At 36.2% G+C, this 18,885-nt stretch overlaps 2 protein-coding genes across 7 annotated transcripts in view; one reads left to right on the top strand and one right to left on the bottom strand.

The window, feature by feature from the left end:
• LOC129921988 (nitric oxide synthase-like) overlaps positions 1 to 11,181 on the top strand; it is a 74,824-nt gene extending 63,643 nt beyond the window's left edge. Inside the window, exons 26-27 of the mRNA XM_056005602.1 lie at positions 3,425 to 3,559; positions 10,504 to 11,181. Coding sequence (XP_055861577.1) covers positions 3,425 to 3,559; positions 10,504 to 10,662 — 294 coding nt within the window. The 3' untranslated portion in view covers positions 10,663 to 11,181. The remainder of the gene's footprint in view (positions 1 to 3,424; positions 3,560 to 10,503) is intronic.
• Positions 11,182 to 12,739: 1,558 nt separating this feature from the next.
• The window catches only part of LOC106079466 (nitric oxide synthase-like), a 229,719-nt gene continuing 223,573 nt past the window's right edge, over positions 12,740 to 18,885 (bottom strand). For all 6 annotated transcript variants that reach the window (XM_056005594.1, XM_056005595.1, XM_056005596.1 and 3 more), the window contains one exon: positions 12,740 to 18,155. In XM_056005594.1, the coding sequence (XP_055861569.1) occupies positions 18,045 to 18,155 (111 nt within the window). In that variant the 3' untranslated portion in view covers positions 12,740 to 18,044. The remainder of the gene's footprint in view (positions 18,156 to 18,885) is intronic.

Consider the following 18,885-nt stretch of genomic DNA (forward strand, 5'->3'; position numbering starts at 1 on the left):
AGTTTGGATCTAGTCAGCACTGAATATTTCTCTGTAGTCCAAATTAAAAGGTCGTCTGCATAAAGTGCCTTATTGACCAAAATGAGGTCCGGGAGGTCATTCATGAAGATTAGAAAGAGAGTGCAGCTAAGGGCAGAACCTTGTGGTAGTCCTTCTTCCAAATTTTTTTTACTAGAGATGGCACCTTCGAAACGGGTTTGGATGGTTCTGTTTTTTTTAAGAATGCCCTGATCCAGCTGTACATTTTTCCATGGATGCCCATTTTTTTCATCTTCAAAAATAGACCTTTTCTCCACACTCTATCATAGGCTTGCTGCAGATCTATAAATACTGCTGTAATGTGCTTGTTTTCATGAAACCCTTCTACTGTGTCCTGAATAAAACGAAAGAGGTGGTCTTCTGTTCTACTTGCTTTCCTGAAGCCAGCTTGTGCATTGTGGAGTGAGCAAGTACTTTCTAGCCACCAATAAAGTCGGTTATTGATCATTTTTTCTGCCATTTTGCCAATGTTGGATGTTAGAGATATTGGTTTTATTTTTCTTTAAAATGGGTATTATGTTTGCGGTTCTCCATTCCTGTGGTATGTCTCCAGTTTTCCATGTATGGTTGATAAAGTTAAATATACAGTTTTTGGGCCTGTGGTCCTAGTCTCCGAATCATTTCATTTGTTATTTTATCGGGTCCAGGGGATTTTCTTGACTTGAGGCTTTTTAGGGCAGTATTGAGCTCATGTAGAGTGAAGGGAGTGTCAAAGATCTGACAGTTGACTGTTGGAGCTTTTTCTTCTTTCTTTAAGATATTACTAAAGGCCTGGTCCAGTTGTTTTCTTGGCTTTGACTTGTTAATGCTGGCAAAATATTTATTGAAGGTTTCAGCCTTTTTAAGGTTTTCTGTTATTATGTCGTCAGTGCCTTTTATAGGTTAGGGGTTAGTTATTTGTTTCTTTCCTGCTAGCCGGTGCAGAAGGGTACAGGCCTTTCGACCATCCTTGTTTAGATCTAGTTGTTCGCATGTTGTGGTCCACTTTTTCTTTTTTTCTGTTTTAATTTTGTATCTTATAAGCCCTGTCAATTTGTTGTACGTTGTCTTGTTCTCTCTAGTAGGTTTTTTTTCTAGTCTTCCTGGCCATGTTTCTTTCTTTTACTAATTTATCTAATTCAGGTGTCCAAAAAGGTTTGTATTTCTTAACTTGGCCTCGAGGGATGTGTTTTTTTGCTGCTTGTAAGATGTTGGAGACTATAGTTGTGTAGGTTGAGTTGACGTCTGTCTCCATTATGCTTGATAGTCTTGTGTCTGTTTCTTGTGAAAAAGCTGCCCAGTTAGCTTTTTTATAGTTCCATCTAGTTGTTTTGCTGGATTTGTATCTACCTGGCGTTCCAATATTGAGGAGTATAGGCCTGTGGTCACTACCTATGTCTTCAAGTACTGTTATTTTAGAAAAGTCGGTAATGTATGTAGAGATAAAAGTTTGGTCAGGTCTGCTAGTTGTGTTGTGTGCTCTGTGGAGGAAAGTTGGAGGTGAAGTTTTGTTTTGCAGAAGTTGTAGGCTAGAGGCATTTGTTACATCCTCTATTTCTTTGCCACGCTTGTTGTAGTGTGGGTAGCCTAGGGTTAGGGAGTTAACCCCGAGAGGCGACATGATACCAAATTAGTTCCCTCAAAAAAAAAATTAAAAAAATCAGATTTTTTAATTTATTTTTTTGCTTAGTGACCCCATCAGGGTAAAAGCGACTTACTTTTGTGCATTTTGTCTGTTATCGCGCCTGTTTGTCATGTTAAGATAAAAAAATAAAGAATTAAAGCTATTGAAAATATGATTTGACCTTTAATGTTACTTCCCAAATAGTGCAATAGTTTTAAGTATATACAGGCCTAATAATCTAATAGGTTGTTCCGGATGTTTTTGTGAAAAACAAATCAATGCCATCGAATGTTTGGTATTGCTCTTCTAACTTCTATTACATTTAGTTTTCTTGCTTTAGAAAAAGAAACTCATGATCAATGAAAGGTGTTCCGGATTTTTCAAATAAATAGCAAATAATGAAAATCTCTATACTGACTTTTATTTCATTGCCTAGAAAGCTGTTCCGGATATTGTATTATAAAAAAAAAAAAAAAATTACGTCAAATGATTTTTTGATATCGTATAGTTGACTTAAATTACACTTGATATTATTTGGACAATACGTAACGATAGCTTTAATTATCGATATCAAATTGTTCCGGTTTTCAAACAAATATGACAAATGACTTATTTTACAAAAATATCGTCCATTGGTTATTCAGGATTTTACATTTAATTTTGTTGCTTAAGCATCACAAAAACATTGTTGTCGCTAAAAAATGTTCTGGATTTTGTTTTGAAAAAGAAATTGACCTATATTATTTAAATTTTTCTTACCAATCGTCGCCAAATTATGCGATCTCTCTCTCTCTCTCTCTCTCTCTCTCTCTCTCTATCTATCTATCTATCTATATATATCTATATATATATATATATAAGTATGTATATCAGGATAAAGCCGCTTTCTTTTGTGCGTTCTCTCTGTTGGTCTGTCTGTCCATCTCGTTAAGATCTATAAGTATATCTAGATCTATATTGCAATGTCATTAAATATTAAAAACTAATCTACTATTTTTAAATTTGAAGTTGCTTTCAGTCTATTAATAGATTATATAGGCTTTTTTTTTACGTAAATCTCATCTAAATTGTATCTAAATTATTCCACATTTAGATGTAAGATTTCAAATTCTCCACCCATCCATCCCTACACCATAGCTATGCCACTGTATAAATCTTAAGAGTGCTAAATCCGAAGTTTAGTCTATGTAAATCTACATCTTCATTCTAGTTCCATGTAAATGAAAATGCCAATAGCTCTTTTGGCTGTGCAGGGACATAAGCCAACCTTGCCGATGTACGAGCTGGACCTGTTCTTTTTTTTTTTTTTTTTTCACTTACAAAACACTGACAAAAGATTATCTAAAATCGCTCGTCTGACATTTACAAGGAAATAGATTATCTTCAACATTTTTGACACATTTATACTTTTGACAATCAAAACAAAATCACGTCTTGAATACTCCTTGCTAATAGGCGGATCCGATAGAGATCCGACGGGGGGGGGGGGGGGGGGGCCTCTGAGTTTGTGCGTGACCTCTGTGAAGATGCCGGTTTGTAAGATAACACAGACTCTCTTTGTAATATTGTTTTTGTTTTTTTTTTATTTTTTTGACAACATTGTAGATTATTTGAGCGTTATAAACCTTGTTGGGTTTATCGTTAAAAATCCCCCCCCAAAAAAAGATTGAAGCCTCTATTGATATTTTGATTTTTAGCAACTTTAATGTTTAGTGAAAAAATCGGATTGAGATAAAAAGACAAAATAAACACACAGTAACATGTATTACTTTGATGCTTTAGGAAACCAATCGACTGCATAAAGATATATTTGGCGTCAGCTATGCTGTCACAAGGAGAAAATCTTTGAAATTTATTGAAGAGATCCCCTCTGCTGCCAACACCGAGGGTTCCGAGCAATCGGAACAAGAAGGACAGGTAGGAAAATAGGATAGGCTGTGCCAAGGCATATTATACGCACCGTTGGTAAAAAAGTCCTTACCGTTTCAAACCAAATCTACGTTTCCATCCGTCACTATCTATTAGAATCCACAAACTTTATACAGTCCCACACATAGGGTTACCCAGACGTCCTTCTTCCGTCCGGAAGTAGCCTACAGTGTCAAATTTACGGCTTTTCCCCAGTGTTATTCTTCTTCTTATTATTATAATGGCTTTTATATAGCGCTACTTTCATGCTTATAGCATGCTCAGAGCGCTTTGGTCCAAACTCGTTTGTGGACCGTACCAGTTGGGGGGGGGGGGAGGGGTATCTAGGAGTTGGATTTCCGTGCTGCCTTTAGGCGCTCAGTAAACACAACTCTGCCCGAGTCGGGTGTCGAACCTCGAGCCCCCTTCTAGGTAGCCAAGACAAGTGCACTTAGCCTCTCGACCACGCTTCCCACTACAGTGTTTACAGTAATTGCATACAATATATTAGTTAAATTTAACACTTTATATCTTCTGTGATTGGAACGTTCCCTTAAAACATTCCCTTAAAGATGTGAAGCTTTTACCGCAAGACGCGTGTTCACTGGCTTGATTTAGTATAACCACTGCGTAACATAAATTGCACGTGTTGGTGACCAATTGTACCTATCCTGAACCACTCAGCGTGCTCGGTGTTGTCATGTGTCTGTTTAATCATGAGAATGTGTGTTTAAGATTTTTAAGATGCTGGTTAACGTCAGTGTTAATGGTAAACTAGAGAAGAAGTGTAAATTCTCAGATCTAATGAAGACTAAGTTAGTAAGTATCAGTGTTTCGGTGATGGTCGTTGTTTGTCATTGTAATAAGAATTACCAAAGAGTAACCTAAAACAAGGCTTTATTAAAAACTAGAACGACACATGAACTCACGAAAGATTATAAAACTTGTCTTCGAGTCAGAAGATTTATGAGGAACGCAGTATTTCCGATGGGTAAGCTACGCAACACTAGTTGTGACCTACATATTTTATACTTTCATTGGGCTCCTTCAGTCGTAGAACGACTATGGTTCATCTCGCACACTTATCTTATCTTATCTTATATAATACAGACGTTACTTCAAAAAAGAAGATGATTACGTCCTACGCGTCATGCATTTAGTCATGCATATTAAACAATGACTTAAATTCAGCCAAGTCACTGGTTTTCCTGGCTAGCTCAGGCAACCCATTCCATGCTCTAATAGCACTAGGGAAGAAGGAGTATTTGTACAAATTTGTCCTAGCATATGGGACGAGGAATGTGCCTTTATCTTTGTGTCTTTCAGAGTATTTTATTAAATTTTGTTTTTGTATTTGAATATTATGGTTCAGTGTTTTATGTATAATTGCTACTTTACTTTTGAGCCTTCTGTCCTGAAGGCTTTCTAAATTTAGTGATTTTACTAAAGGTGTTACTCTAGTCAAATGTGAATATTCGTTTGTTATGAATCTCACTGCTCTATTTTGTGTCTGTTCCAGTTTTTTTTAATGTTTTCTTGAGTTGAGGGGTCCCAAACGGAGGATGCATATTCTATTGTTGGCCTAACCAAGGTTAAATAACATTTTAGGATTATGTTCTTATTTGATTTATAGAAATTTCTTTTAATAAATCCTAATGCTTTGTTTGATTTTTTTGTAGTTTCATCAATATGTGGATTCCATGACAGTTTTTCATTTATTATAACACCTAGGTATTTTGCGTTTTTAGTCTGTGATACTGGTTTGCCATGAATAAGATTAGTGGAATTAATTTGTTTGAGTTTTTTTGTTACTCTTAACAACTGACATTTTTCTGGGTGGAAAGACATGCTCCAATTTGATTCCCATTTCTGTAATTCATCTAATTCTCTTTGTAAAATATCTGTGTCTTGTGTTGTTTTTATTGTTCTATATATTATTATTATATTATCTCCCCCCCCCCGTAGGATATAGGCTGCCCTAGGAATAATATTACTCGGGCTGGAGAGTGACTTATTCGGCTTAGTCCCTACTCACCTGACGCCTGACATGTCCAGTACATTGATACATGTGAGAAAATCACCTAGCGTACTACCCCGCCCTGTCAATAAAATGTCCCCATCTATATATAAAGAGAGACCAACGCATTTTCAGATAGGCCCGCTAGAATTCATACAGTCTCCTCTGTTAGGAAGTTTATTTTGTGAGGTTTCATTAGGGCAGCGGTTCTCAACCTTTTAAGTTCGGCGACCCCTTTTTAGAATCTCCCACTCGGCCGCGACCCCCCCCCCTCCCCACACACACAGCAAAAGAAGAATAGACAAAAAAACAATCCATATTTTCTATGGTCTTAGGCGACCCATGGCAAATCGTCAATCGACCCCCCAAGGGGGTCGCGACTCACAGGTTGAGAACCCCTGCATTAGGGACAAACGGGTGAGTGTAAATATTTTACTAGTATCATCCTACATTGTATGATAACACATTTATTGTGGTTAACTCCCTTGTATTTTGTTTTAATCATCTTATTGGGATTGATACCAACGCCTGCATCTGAATGATTGCAAGGCATATGTGTAGATGAAGTCAAATGGTGTAATTTTGAAGAATGCGAATGTCGTGGAATGCTGGGTTCTTGCTTCCTGGAGTATTCTTGACACGTGACAAACATAGACACCACAAATTGACTTTAGTCCGCTTCAGCAGAAAAATATAAAGTTGTTTTTTTTACAACATAATAATACTGCACTCCTTGTTAGTGCTACAAATCAATAAATAATAAACTATTCTATCCGCATAACAGCGGTATCAAGTATATCCAATACGTTAAACTCTCCAGAGTATATTACAAATCACGTCCGCATCTCAGCGGGTAACACTGTACAGAATAACTAATAAAATTACGTCTCAAAAGACCACTGGCAACAACTGCCCACAAGTTACTATCTAACTGAAATTACTACTCGACTATTCTAAGTCGCTACTGTCCGTCTCGGACCAAACATATAATAGACTATCCGGTCTAAAGGATACCACTTGACTGAGTTTTGACTTGACTGCACTCAAAGTTAACTTTATTCATTCTACTTCCTGTTTTCTACATCAGGAATTCCACGTGTCTTTTAACCTCTTAACATGACGTGAACATTGAATCAGGCATATGATAATCCCTACTCAATGTCTGTAGGAGGTTCCTAATTGTTTATCATATCCCCAGCCTGGTTGCTGTAACTGGTTGCTGTATCTGTAAATGCTTGCTGTAACTGGTTCCTACATCTGCCAGATCTCCACTTAAAGCTGTGACCGTAGTCGACCACACCAGATACCCCCCCCCCAAACAATTACATACCTGTCAGCAAAAGGCTTTGCCTACTGTCCTTTGTCATAGAATATTGCCCAGTGTCCACAGTGCTTACTGCCAAGTACCCGGCCCAAACTGTCCACTGCCCAATAGCTACTGCCCACTGCCGACAGCTTAGAGCAGGGGTCTCAAACACGTGGCCCGCGAAACAATTTTGTGTGGCCCGCAGCCACGTTTGCGAATTCGAAAAAAATTTGATAAAATTTACAATGACCACATATAAGCCGTGAAATGATTTACATCTGCACAAATCAGTAAATGAGGTGTGTCTATTGCAAGCGAAGATTCTGCGAAAGCAAGCTTTGTTGTTAGCGAGATGATATCAAAGGCATCACGACCATTCACTGAAGGCCAGTTTGTAAAAGAGTGTATGCTACAGGCGTGTGAAATTATCTGCCCCGAGAAAAAGAAACTTTTCGAAGGCATAAGTTTGTCTGCGAACACAGTTGCAAACAGGATCACCGAGTCAGCGACAAATGTTCAACAGCAACTGATTGCCGCTGCAAAAGACTTTGTAGCATATTCCATTGCACTGAACGAGTCTACTGGTGTAACAGACACCGCATACTGTGCCGTATTCATTCGTGGGGTCGACGAAAACTTGAACATTGTTGAAGAGCTATTGGACTTACTAGTAATGAAAGGAACGACGACTGGACGCGACGTGTTTCAAGAGCTGGAAGCTTGTATTGACAGGTGTGTGGGCTACCGTGGGAGAAAACTTGTTTCAGTGGCTACGGACGGTGCACTATTAATGTGTTTAGAGAAGGTTGGTGTTGTTGGATTAATGGTAGAGAAACGGTATCAGCTCAGCTTGGCAGGACCTTTAGCAGCCATACACTGCATTCTGCACCAAGAAGCTCTATGTGGCAAAAGTCTACTAATGAAGAACGTGAAGTATGTTGTCGTGAAGACGGTGAACTTCATACGTGCACGGGGTCTCAACCACAGACAGTTTGTGTCATTTCTAGCTGATTTAGAAACGAAAGTCAGATGGTTGAGTCGTGGAAAAGTTCTGCAGAGATTTTTGTAACTGAGACGGGAAATAGCAACTCAGCTCAGTGGCCCAATGTTTTGTCGGATCTTGCTTTTCTTACTGACATCACACAACATCTCAATGCACTCAATTCACAACTACAGGGCACAAAGCAGCTGATTACCGTGATGTTTGACCGCATCAAATCATACAGATGCAAGCTGACTTTGTGGGCCACTCAGCTGGCAGATGGAAACCTGGCTCATTTGTCTTTTCTACAGAGCATTACGGTTGAACCACAGCGCCTGAAAGACTACGTAGACATCCTCTTCAGACTACTTGAAGATTTTGAACACCGCTTTCAGCAATTCACTGCTCTCGAACCACAGTTTTTCCTTGTTGACACTCCGTTGGCAGTTGACGTGAAAAAACGTTTCAGAGGAAGTCCAGATGGAACTACTGGACATGCAGTGTGGCACTGTTCTGAAGCAAAAATATGCTGATGTTGGTGTTCCAGATTTCTACCAGTTTCTTCCCAGAGAGAAGTTTCCAAACTTATTCTGCACAGATGCTAGAATTCTAGCGATGTTTGGGAGTACGTACGTTTGCGAACAGTTTTTTTTCCATAATGAAGATTAACAAATCAACATTACGATCAAGACTGACTGATGAGCATCTAAGAGCAACCTTGCGGCTTGCCACTACACGCGACTTCAGGCCTAACGTCGATGGTCTGGTCTCTGCTAAACGCTCTCAGCTGAGTGGACAGAAACATGAGTGACGAGCCATCTGCAGTAGGCCTAGTAATTATAGTTGTTGTTTTGTGGGGAACTACAGTTTCTGCTTTTTTTTTAGTGACAGAGGCAACGTCAACTTATTTTAGTAAACTAAACTGCCGGTGCATGTAATAAACTACACTAAATGTAATTAATAGTTATAAAAACTTTATTTTAGCATTTTACTGCAGTGACAGTAGTGTTCGTAAAAAAAGAAAATTCTCTTTTTGTGGTATGGCCCGCTGAATGATTGTTACTTTCCACTGTAGCCCACATATGAGTTTGAGACCCCTGGCTTAGAGCAACCTTCGCTACAGGAAATAAAATGGTGTCAGTTAGCACGGCAATCTACGAGCTAGAGACCACAGCTGAGAGATCGTCCCACTACAACTTAGTCTGCAACACCAACCCTCTCTACTGCTAAACAGGCAGCGGCCTCACCCTAGAGCCAGCTTGCCTACAGCATAGAGGACATCCCGAGCCGACGTCCTAAGACAGAGCCGGATGACTCATCCTTCTGAGTGCCAGTCCTACGACCACCAGAAGAAGATTCAAAGGACTAGCAGCTAATAGAATAAGTAGTCAAGACATAGGAACACCCTCTCATTCATCCTTTCATTAGCATTCCATGATGAGCAATTATTTTAAATATTAATAGACCCATTTCATTTCTTGATTATGTTTTTTTTTAATCAAGTTATCTTTTGTAAACCTTTATTCATTAAATCATTTTGATTTCTAAAGTTAATAAATTGGTCTGTTTCTTACTGTTAGTTGCGGTGTGTCTGTTCAGAAATCTTGTATATGTGTAATTTAATTCCCCCTAGACTTAAGCCAACGAGCCAAAAATAACTACTTCAACATCTCGTCACAAGGACTATGGTTCAGTTTTTACCAGTAAGAACAATAAATAGAACTCTGGTCAATGTTACTGACGGCGAAGGTAAATACCTTCAAAGACAGTTTATAATGTTTCGGGTCCGCGGAAAAGCTATAGGCCTATCATTGAAGGTGTTTTCAAAACACTCAACTCTAGACTATTTGTGACTTGATTCAAGAGTTCTATGAGAAGGAACTGTAAGATTATTATTTTTGAGAAAAAGCTGTAAAATTATTATTTATGAGAAGGAGCTGTAAGATTATTATTTATGAGAAGGAACTGTAAGATTATTATTTATGAGAAGGAGCTGTAAGATTATTATTTATGAGAAGGAGCTGTAAGATTATTATTTATGAGAAGGAACTGTAAGATTATTATTTATGAGAAGGAGCTGTAAGATTATTATTTATGAGAAGGAGCTGTAAGATTATTATTTATGAGAAGGAACTGTAAGATTATTATTTATGAGAAAGAGCTGTAAGATTATTATTTATGAGAAGGAGCTGTAAGATTATTATTTATGAGAAGGAACTGTAAGATTATTATTTATGAGAAGGAGCTGTAAGATTATTATTTATGAGAAGGAGCTGTACGATTATTATTTATGAGAAGGAACTGTAAGATTATTATTTGAATCGTCTAAACTTTTATCCCTGACAACAGCCATTTTAACTCTTTCTCTCCTAATTAATGACACCATCGTTGATTTGACTTCATTAAATTAAATCAATTTCTGGTTTTATAAACTTCAATTTGTGTTCTATAAAACGTACATGCGTTTCCCAATAATTCTTTACCAAAAGTAAAACGTTTTCTGATCACACACACACACAATGTTATTGAAGTTTGATGCTAACAGGGTGGAATGTAAAAATGTGAACATTGAACAATTCTGTCAGAACGTGCAAAAATAATTGCGGAGATAAAGAGTTAAATTTTCTTTTTTTTTTTTTTTTTTTCAGCCACAGGAAGTGTCTCGGCGTTCACACCAAACTGCTCCGGTGGAGACTATTTCTCGCATTGAGTCGCCAGCAGCCGCGGGGACAGTTCCAATCCTACCTGTCATCTTGCTTGTAACTCTGGCAATAGTTAGCTTCTTTGTCCTATCTTTTTTTTACTAATGGATAACAATATTGGTATCTCCTTGTCTTGTACTACTGCATAGTCTGTTTATTATCCCAGTTTACTCATTCTGTCAATAATTTAAGGTTCGACCGTGTGTTTTGAATATGATGTTTTGTTAAGGTAAAAATAATAGTGAAAGCTGTTCTAAGTTCATTAACCACTGCTATGTTAAACAGATTGGACTGACAAGAGAATGTTTGCATTCATATTATCCCTAACAAATCAAGATTCTAACAATATTTGTTCTTTTATCTTTTTTTCTTCTCTAGACTCTAAATTTCAAAGTTAGTAATTTGTATAATATATGATTATGTATTGACTAAAACTAAAGACTATATAGTCACACCCTCTGTTTGTTTAGTTTTATACTTTGAATATAGAAGAAAAGATTACTCTGTTTGACTCCATCACTCACTGACTGAAAGATATTTTTTTTATTTAAAACTTTCCAATTTAAGATAAGATAATTTTATTGATCCAATTAAATGGAAATTCAGTTTTGACTACAATGAAATGGATAAATCTATATGTAAAAAAAAAAATAGGTTTGTAGACTTGTAAACTATTTTGTTATGTCTGTTTGTAACAGAAATGATTCAAAGTTGCCTGCTCTTGGAAGAGAAGGGCCATTATTCAGGGCAGTGTGTGTGTGTGTGTGGTATTTTACTTCTAAAAACTTTGATGTAAAAGTGGACTTGAAATTTTCATTAGCATTAATCTGTAATACTGACGTTACTTCAAAAAAGAAGATGATTACGTCCTACACGTCATGCATTTAATCATGCATTCAGTCATGCATATTAACAAATGACCAAAATTCTGCCAAGTCACTGGTTTTCCTGGATGCCTCAGGCAACCCATTCCATGCTCTAATAGCACAAGGGAAGAAGAAGCATTTGTACAAATTTGTCCTAGCATATGGAACGGAGATTGTGCCTTTATCTTTGTGTCTTTCTGAGTATTTTGTTTTTGTATTTGAAGATTATGGTTCAGTGTTTTATGTATAATTGCTACATTACTTTTGAGTCTTCTATCATGAAGGCATTTTAATGTATGCATCACATAGACTAGAATCCACTGATATTATGTGCATATTACGCCACCCTGGTAGCAAGACTTCATTCTAGGTCTAGTGGATCATAGTATATTAGAATTAAAAAAAAAACAAGGGCTTCTAACCCATACAACATCCTAAACACCATCCCAAACCAAACTCACCAACCACTAGCCAGATCCACTCCTGTTAAACCTAAATCTACTAAAATTAATACAACAGCCTCACTAAACAAACCTACTAAAGAAGTAACACCAAAATACCTTAAAACCTTAGTAATAAATTTTCAAAGCATTAGGAACAAAACAGTAGACTTGACATTTTATTAGAATGTGAGAAACCAGACATAATTGCAGGCACAGAAACTTGGCTACATCCTGAAATTTATAATGCAGAAATTTTCAATAGTAATTATGAAATTTTTAGAAAAGATAGGGCTGATAATCATGGAGGAGTTCTTTTAGCAATAAAAAACACTCTTATAGCAGAAGAAATTACCTTACCTAACTCAAAAAATATAGAATCAACATTTTGTAAAATTAATACCACCTCAACATCCCTAATAATAGGCAGCATTTACAGACCACCAAATTCTAGTTTAGAATACATGCAGGAACTATGTAATCAGATTACTACACTTAAAGAGACAAATAAAAATGCAGTTTTTTGGATTATGGGTGATTTCAACCTACCTGATATAAATTGGAAAACACTAACCATAGATAAACACCAAAACCTTAAGGACATAAATGAGCTTTTCATAGAAACTTTACACAACCTAAGTTTAGATCAAATCATTAAAAAGCCAACTAGATTAAACAACACATTAGATCTCTTCTTAACCAACAGACCTGGATTAGTAGTTGATTATGATATTATCCCTGGTCTATCAGACCATGAGATCATAAAAATACACAGTCAGATAAAAGCAAATGTAAACATAGAGTTGAAGCTAGGTGCTGAAACAAATGATACATACATATATTAAACATAAATGAATAACAGCACCAGGGACCAAGTTTTTAAGAGAGAAAGTAGTGAATTAAAATGCTACGAAAATAAGGGCATGCGCCGACCGAGGCTCGAACCTGTGACACTGGATTCGACACCACCGCCTAGAGATAACGCACCAAGCGAAACTAGCCTCTAGACCATCGGAATGTCAAAAAACATTCTTCTGATCCAGAGTCATTTCGCCCGTATGCAAATTACCACCCCATACATCGCTACTATGTTCATGATGTGAGTCAGGCCCTGAGCCTGACCTATACAAACACATATAGTCTTCACTAGAAGGGGGACAACAAATGGTTAAAGTACATTTTGATTCTTTTTCTTTAATGCAAATTAGACAATGGTGTGATCAATAGTGTTACGATCCTCTCTCCTACTCAGACCTTCTGTAAACACTGCTAAACACAACACAATACATCAACACATCAAGAACTTGACAACAAGAGCTCCAAAATAATCTGGTACTTTAATAATGAGTGAATAAGTAGATAACAGCCAATACTAGACCATTGGCATCAAACACATCAACAACAAAAATGTCACTCTGTACATCACCGTACAAAACTCTACTGTCTCTCTTTCTGGACTTGTACATCAACACCTGAGGACTCAACCAGGACCGACTTCATGGCAAGACTAACAGTCCCGGTCTCAACGCTCTCCGGTCTTGAACTGCCGCTTTCCTACACACTGTGTCACTCGTACACGCAGGCTTTCGATCACATTACCATAACTTTGGTCATATTTGCGTGTAATCGTAGTACTGTCCCTTGTCCATGGCCCCGCGTGATTCACGTGTGTGTCAGCTGAGCCTATAGTTAACACTTTTGCACCGCCAATAGGGTCATAACAATATATTAGGGGCATAGTGCATGGGGATTAGGGACAGTTGAAAAAAAAATTCTTCCAAGAGCATCACCAGCATATTTTAACAGCTACTGACATTTGACCTGAGCTGTTCGTATAAACTTGATTTTTTTTTAATGAGCTACAGCTGTTAGCATAAAGATATTTTAAGAGCTACAGCTGTTAGCATAAAGATATTTTAAGAGCTACAGCTGTTAGCATAAAGATATTTTAAGAGCTACAGCTGTTTGTATAAAGATGATATTTTAAGAGCAACAGCTGTTAGTATAAACATGATATTTTAAGAGCTACATCTGTTAGTATAAACATGATATTTTAAGAGCTACAGCTGTAAGTATAAACATGATATTTTAAGAGCTACAGCTGTAAGTATAAACATATTTTAAGAGCTACAGCTGTTTGCACAAAGATATTTTAAGAGCTACAGCAGTTTGTACAAACATATTTTAAGAGCTACAGCTGTTAGTATAAACATGATATTTTAAGAGCTACAGCTGTAAGTATAAACATATTTTAAGAGCTACAGCGGTTTGTACAAACATATTTTAAGAGCTACAGCTGTTAGTATAAACATGATATTTTAAGAGCTACAGCTGTTTCTATAAACATGATATTTTAAGAGCTACAGCTGTTTGTATAAACATATTTTAAGAGCTACAGCTGTTTGTATAAACATGATAAACTGGACCTAATTGATATTGTCACTGACATTTTTGAACTGTACAATATTGACTTCAACAGCTAAAAGCCACAGTTAGAGCATTCCAGAAGAAGACTCAAAACAGTACAAATAAAGTTTTATTTAAATGCAATGGCAGAGAAAAAAATGGTATGGGCATATTGTATTAGACCTTTGATACAATGATATCACACATCAAGCTAAATAAAGCAATACAAATTGAACTGGAACATTTACGGACACCAATAATGTAAAATGTTTTACTTAATTCGGATGTTCCTTCAGAGTTGAAGATAATTACTTCCTAGTCCAAACCTCCCGCAGGACAATGGGGGATGGGAGCGGGCAGGGTTTGAACCTGGGACCATCGATAAGTCCGAACGACAGTCCAGCGTGCAAACCGCACGACCAGGCAGCCATGTGTCAAGCTACACCTGGAATCAGGGCCTTAATACATTAAAAAAAATACCTATCAATCCCTACCAACTTTAAAAGATTAAGTTGATTTCAAAAGTCAAATATCTTGTTTCTGTTAAAACCGTAACGAGATACTAACATGAGTTGGGGAAAAGGAAAGGCGGTTGGTCATTGTGCTGGCCATTGCTTACCGTGGGCCACAGTAACAGATGACCTTTACATCATCTGCAGGTCTAATTAAAATATAATCAATAAGCAGAGAGTGGTTCAAAGACGAAAGCATAGAATAGTTATGGATATAAATAAACAAAAAGACAGAGACCGATCTTAATACATTGCCCAGACTGTACATTTAGTAGCCAGACATTACTTAGTGGCAAGTGAGATAATATATGGAAACTTGTATGGTCACTAATCAAAAGGTGGCTATATAAATCACAGAAGGAAACAGGATAGACGAAGTTTCTGTTTCGATTTCAGGAACCTTTCTACTTCAGCTTTTTAACTGGCTAAATCGAGACACTGGGTGATAAATTTTCAGGTGGATCCAAAGAGCAAAAAAAAAAACAAAAAACTTTACTTCAGCCTTCTTGAGTCACTAGATTTTCAGAACATGTCTGAGTCACTTGACTTACAAAACATAATCTCTGAGTCACTTGACTTACAGAATATATGTTTCAGTCACTTGACTTACAGAACATAATCTCTTGAGTCACTTGACTTATAGAATATATGTTTCAGTCACTTGACTTACAGAACATAATGTCTCAGTCACTTGACTTACAAAACCACAAATATAGTATAACACTACCAATACATAATAATTTTACCAATAACTTTATATATAGACCTACCCACATAGCATCCCTACATTACTATCACACAGGTTGCCCAAACCTACAGAGCAGGCTTATCCCAACATTTCTCAAAAAGTTTGAATAGAAAGCTTTGAGAGTAAAACAGTTAACATATGAAAAGTTTGAATGAGATATTGAAAAAAAAAGATTGTTCTTTATGCATACAATCAAGACAAGTGTAACACTCACTGGTGTCGCTCAAGTTGACAGTTCATGAACATTGTTGAACAGCAACAGAAAATGTGGCAGTAAAATTTTTATGTGAAGAAACAAAAACTGTACATGAAATCCAATGCAATACAGTGTAAAAGATGTGAACATTAAAGAGCAATGCTTGAATCATGAAGATTTTCTGGGTATGTCTTTAACTCTTTCTCTCCGTAATTATTTACCACATTCTGGTGAAATCAATGTTGGTATCGTCAGTTAGGAGAGAAAGAGTTAAATGAAGAGATGATGAAAATAAATCAACATTTTAAAGACTGGTACTAGATACTTGGATGTGTTAGCTTGAAACAAGTGGACACCGGTATAGCAGGCAGAGGTAACTCAAAAAGGGGAATAAAATAAAATAATAAAACCGAGACCAATCGTGATAATAGGTCTGAACTTTGCAACCTGTGGGAAGCTTAAACCAATAGCTTGATGCCACGTCCCACAGATCTGTATGGTTTGGATAAAACAAACAAAAACTTTTAACTTCAGGCTTTAGACAAGAAAGGATAACATTTTCTGATTGTTGGTCCACTATTTGGTCATCTAGGACAACATTTGAACTCGGGCCACTTCATACATTAGGGCAGTAAACCAAAATATATTGAATATGACACTGAAATGTTTGTTTTACATGTTTTGGATGTTCCTTCAGAGTTGAAGATAGTTTACTTGCTAGTCCTGAATACCATAGGCTTATTTGAAATTTTGGGTTTTCGGCACAATTTAGGCCATGTCATGCCCACTAAAGGGTTAACTTCCCGGTTTGATATCAAACAAAATAATTAATTACCAGTAATTAATTAACTATTTTGTTAATCCTTTTTAATGGGCTCCTGTCTTGTCTATGCCAGTGAATAATTGTGCACAATTTCAACTTGATCCGAGAACGGGTGTGGGAGAAATAACGTGTACAAACTTTTTACCAGACAGACAGTGAGTTGATATAAGCTTTATAAAAATGATGACAGTGAAATATAAAACAGCGCTGTTATAAATGATACATTAATAGAGAAGCAGCAGAAAACAAACTCAACTGTGAAACTGACGCTATAAAATGAACATTTAGAGTGCTTATTATTACAAATGTTTGAAGGATCTAACCACTATATATCTTCACACATAAAAATTATTCATCAAATGTTAAATGCATGGCATACATTACATAGTCAAAGTGAAATAGGGTCCAAGAGGAACAGTTTAAGACATTAAATGTTGTAGAATAGAAAGATTTAGATTGCATGAGTTTGACATTAAAAAATACACTAAATATCTAGAATGGGAAAAAAAAAATTACATGATATTTATGTACAAAAACATTTCCATCAAAGAACAAAATTATCAACTTTTTTTTAGTTGGATTGGTCACTTTTAAACATTTCTGGCAACTATGTCTGTGTGGAAACATGTATCCCCACTTTAGAATAGAATATCATCCCTTTGGGATAGGTCATATTGTCTTTAAGGGTAGGCCTATCCCATAAGATAGACTATATAGGATATCCTTTGATTTCTAAGGATAAACCATTTCTCGACTTAGGATTCTTGAACATACCGAGCAAAAAAAAACATAATATGACAAAATTAGAATAAGATAAGATAATAATATTCTCTTTCACAACAATACACAGTTTTAAATATTTTATCCTAGGTATGACTACAAAAAAAAAAAAATATTAAAGTTAAATCTGGGTTTTATTTGTGTAGATGAACTTTGGTTAGAATAAAAAAACAACAACTAGGGAATGGAATCAAAGAGGATACCAGCAGTTATTTTTTATTTGGGTTGTTTTCACAAGTGATTGGGAAGTAAGTGTGACTGCAATGACTTTGGTATTATGAGAATCACTATTGGAGTGGGTCTCAAATGTAGTGTCACATAGTGGGGTGCTATGATGAAGCCCTCTATTCCAATAGCAAACAATTTTAGAGCTCTTGAAGTGGGGATTGTGCTTTGCTTTGTGGAAATCTCTCATACACCAAGAGCAAATACAAAGGGGAGTTAACCCCCACCTTTAACATCACAAGCATTTACTTCCCTTCTCTTGCTACCAAGACACAAAAGCAGGCTCCCTTCACGCGCACATCACATTCGTTCAAGGAATGACCGAAAATGAAACAACAAATCTTTGCATATCACAACAAAGTAGAAACAGAAGTAAGTATTCACGCAGCACTAAGAGCAGCCTAGTCTGTTCTCTCAACTGCAAAGCCTTCCTTGGAATGAATGAAAAACAATGAAAAGAAAAAACAAAGAAGACATTTGAAGGAAATGTTTCAAAACACATTATCATTCTCTTCTGTACTCTGCAAGTTCTCACAGTCTTTAAGTCCAGTGAATATATTCTTTGAGAACAACTTGGGCTTTCCAATATAGAAATGTTTTTTCTGAAACAAAAAAATGGAGAGAGAAAACAAATCAATTTATAGAAAAACAAGAATTGCAAGTTTCATTAAACAAATCAATTTCTTTTTTTTAGGAATATTATAGAAAAATGCAACAGATATGTCAAATTAGTGAAATTTGCATAAATATTTTTTTAAAAATCTCTCTCTATATATATATATATATAACAAAAAGGTGCCAGTAGGCCTCAGCATACTGTCACAAAAAAAGCCCTGTATATATATATATATTATTTTCTTTAAAAAAAAAAAAGGTAAACTTTTAAAAGAAGAAAATAAGAGTTTACATTTTTTTCCAAAACAGAAAAAAAAAAAAGAATTCCCCCAAAAATTGTGACCAATGGTGACCAGTTTTTCAATACAATACATGAATAAATAGAAGTTTTTCTGTAACGGGTTACACATTTATTGAAGATTTAATACTATGAAATAACAAAGTGTAATTTGTATCAAGTGTAAAATAACTAATACATAGAACTAACAAACTGGTAAGGTGGCTTATTTGATGTGATGACACAAGCTGCCCATGGCGTGTAAAATATTTTCAGCGTACAACTGTAACGATTGAAAAAAACAACAACAAATAATCCCAAAGTAAAGACGTAAGGGTGAAGGATGAAAACAATTAGTGCATTGACTAGAACTAATGAGTTCCCTGACTGAAACAAAGCAATTTGAAGGAATTCTAAAAGTTCTAAAAGCCTTGCAAAAC

The sequence above is a fragment of the Biomphalaria glabrata genome, chromosome 12 (genome assembly GCF_947242115.1).
Source record: "Biomphalaria glabrata chromosome 12, xgBioGlab47.1, whole genome shotgun sequence".
NCBI lineage: Eukaryota > Metazoa > Mollusca > Gastropoda > Planorbidae > Biomphalaria > Biomphalaria glabrata.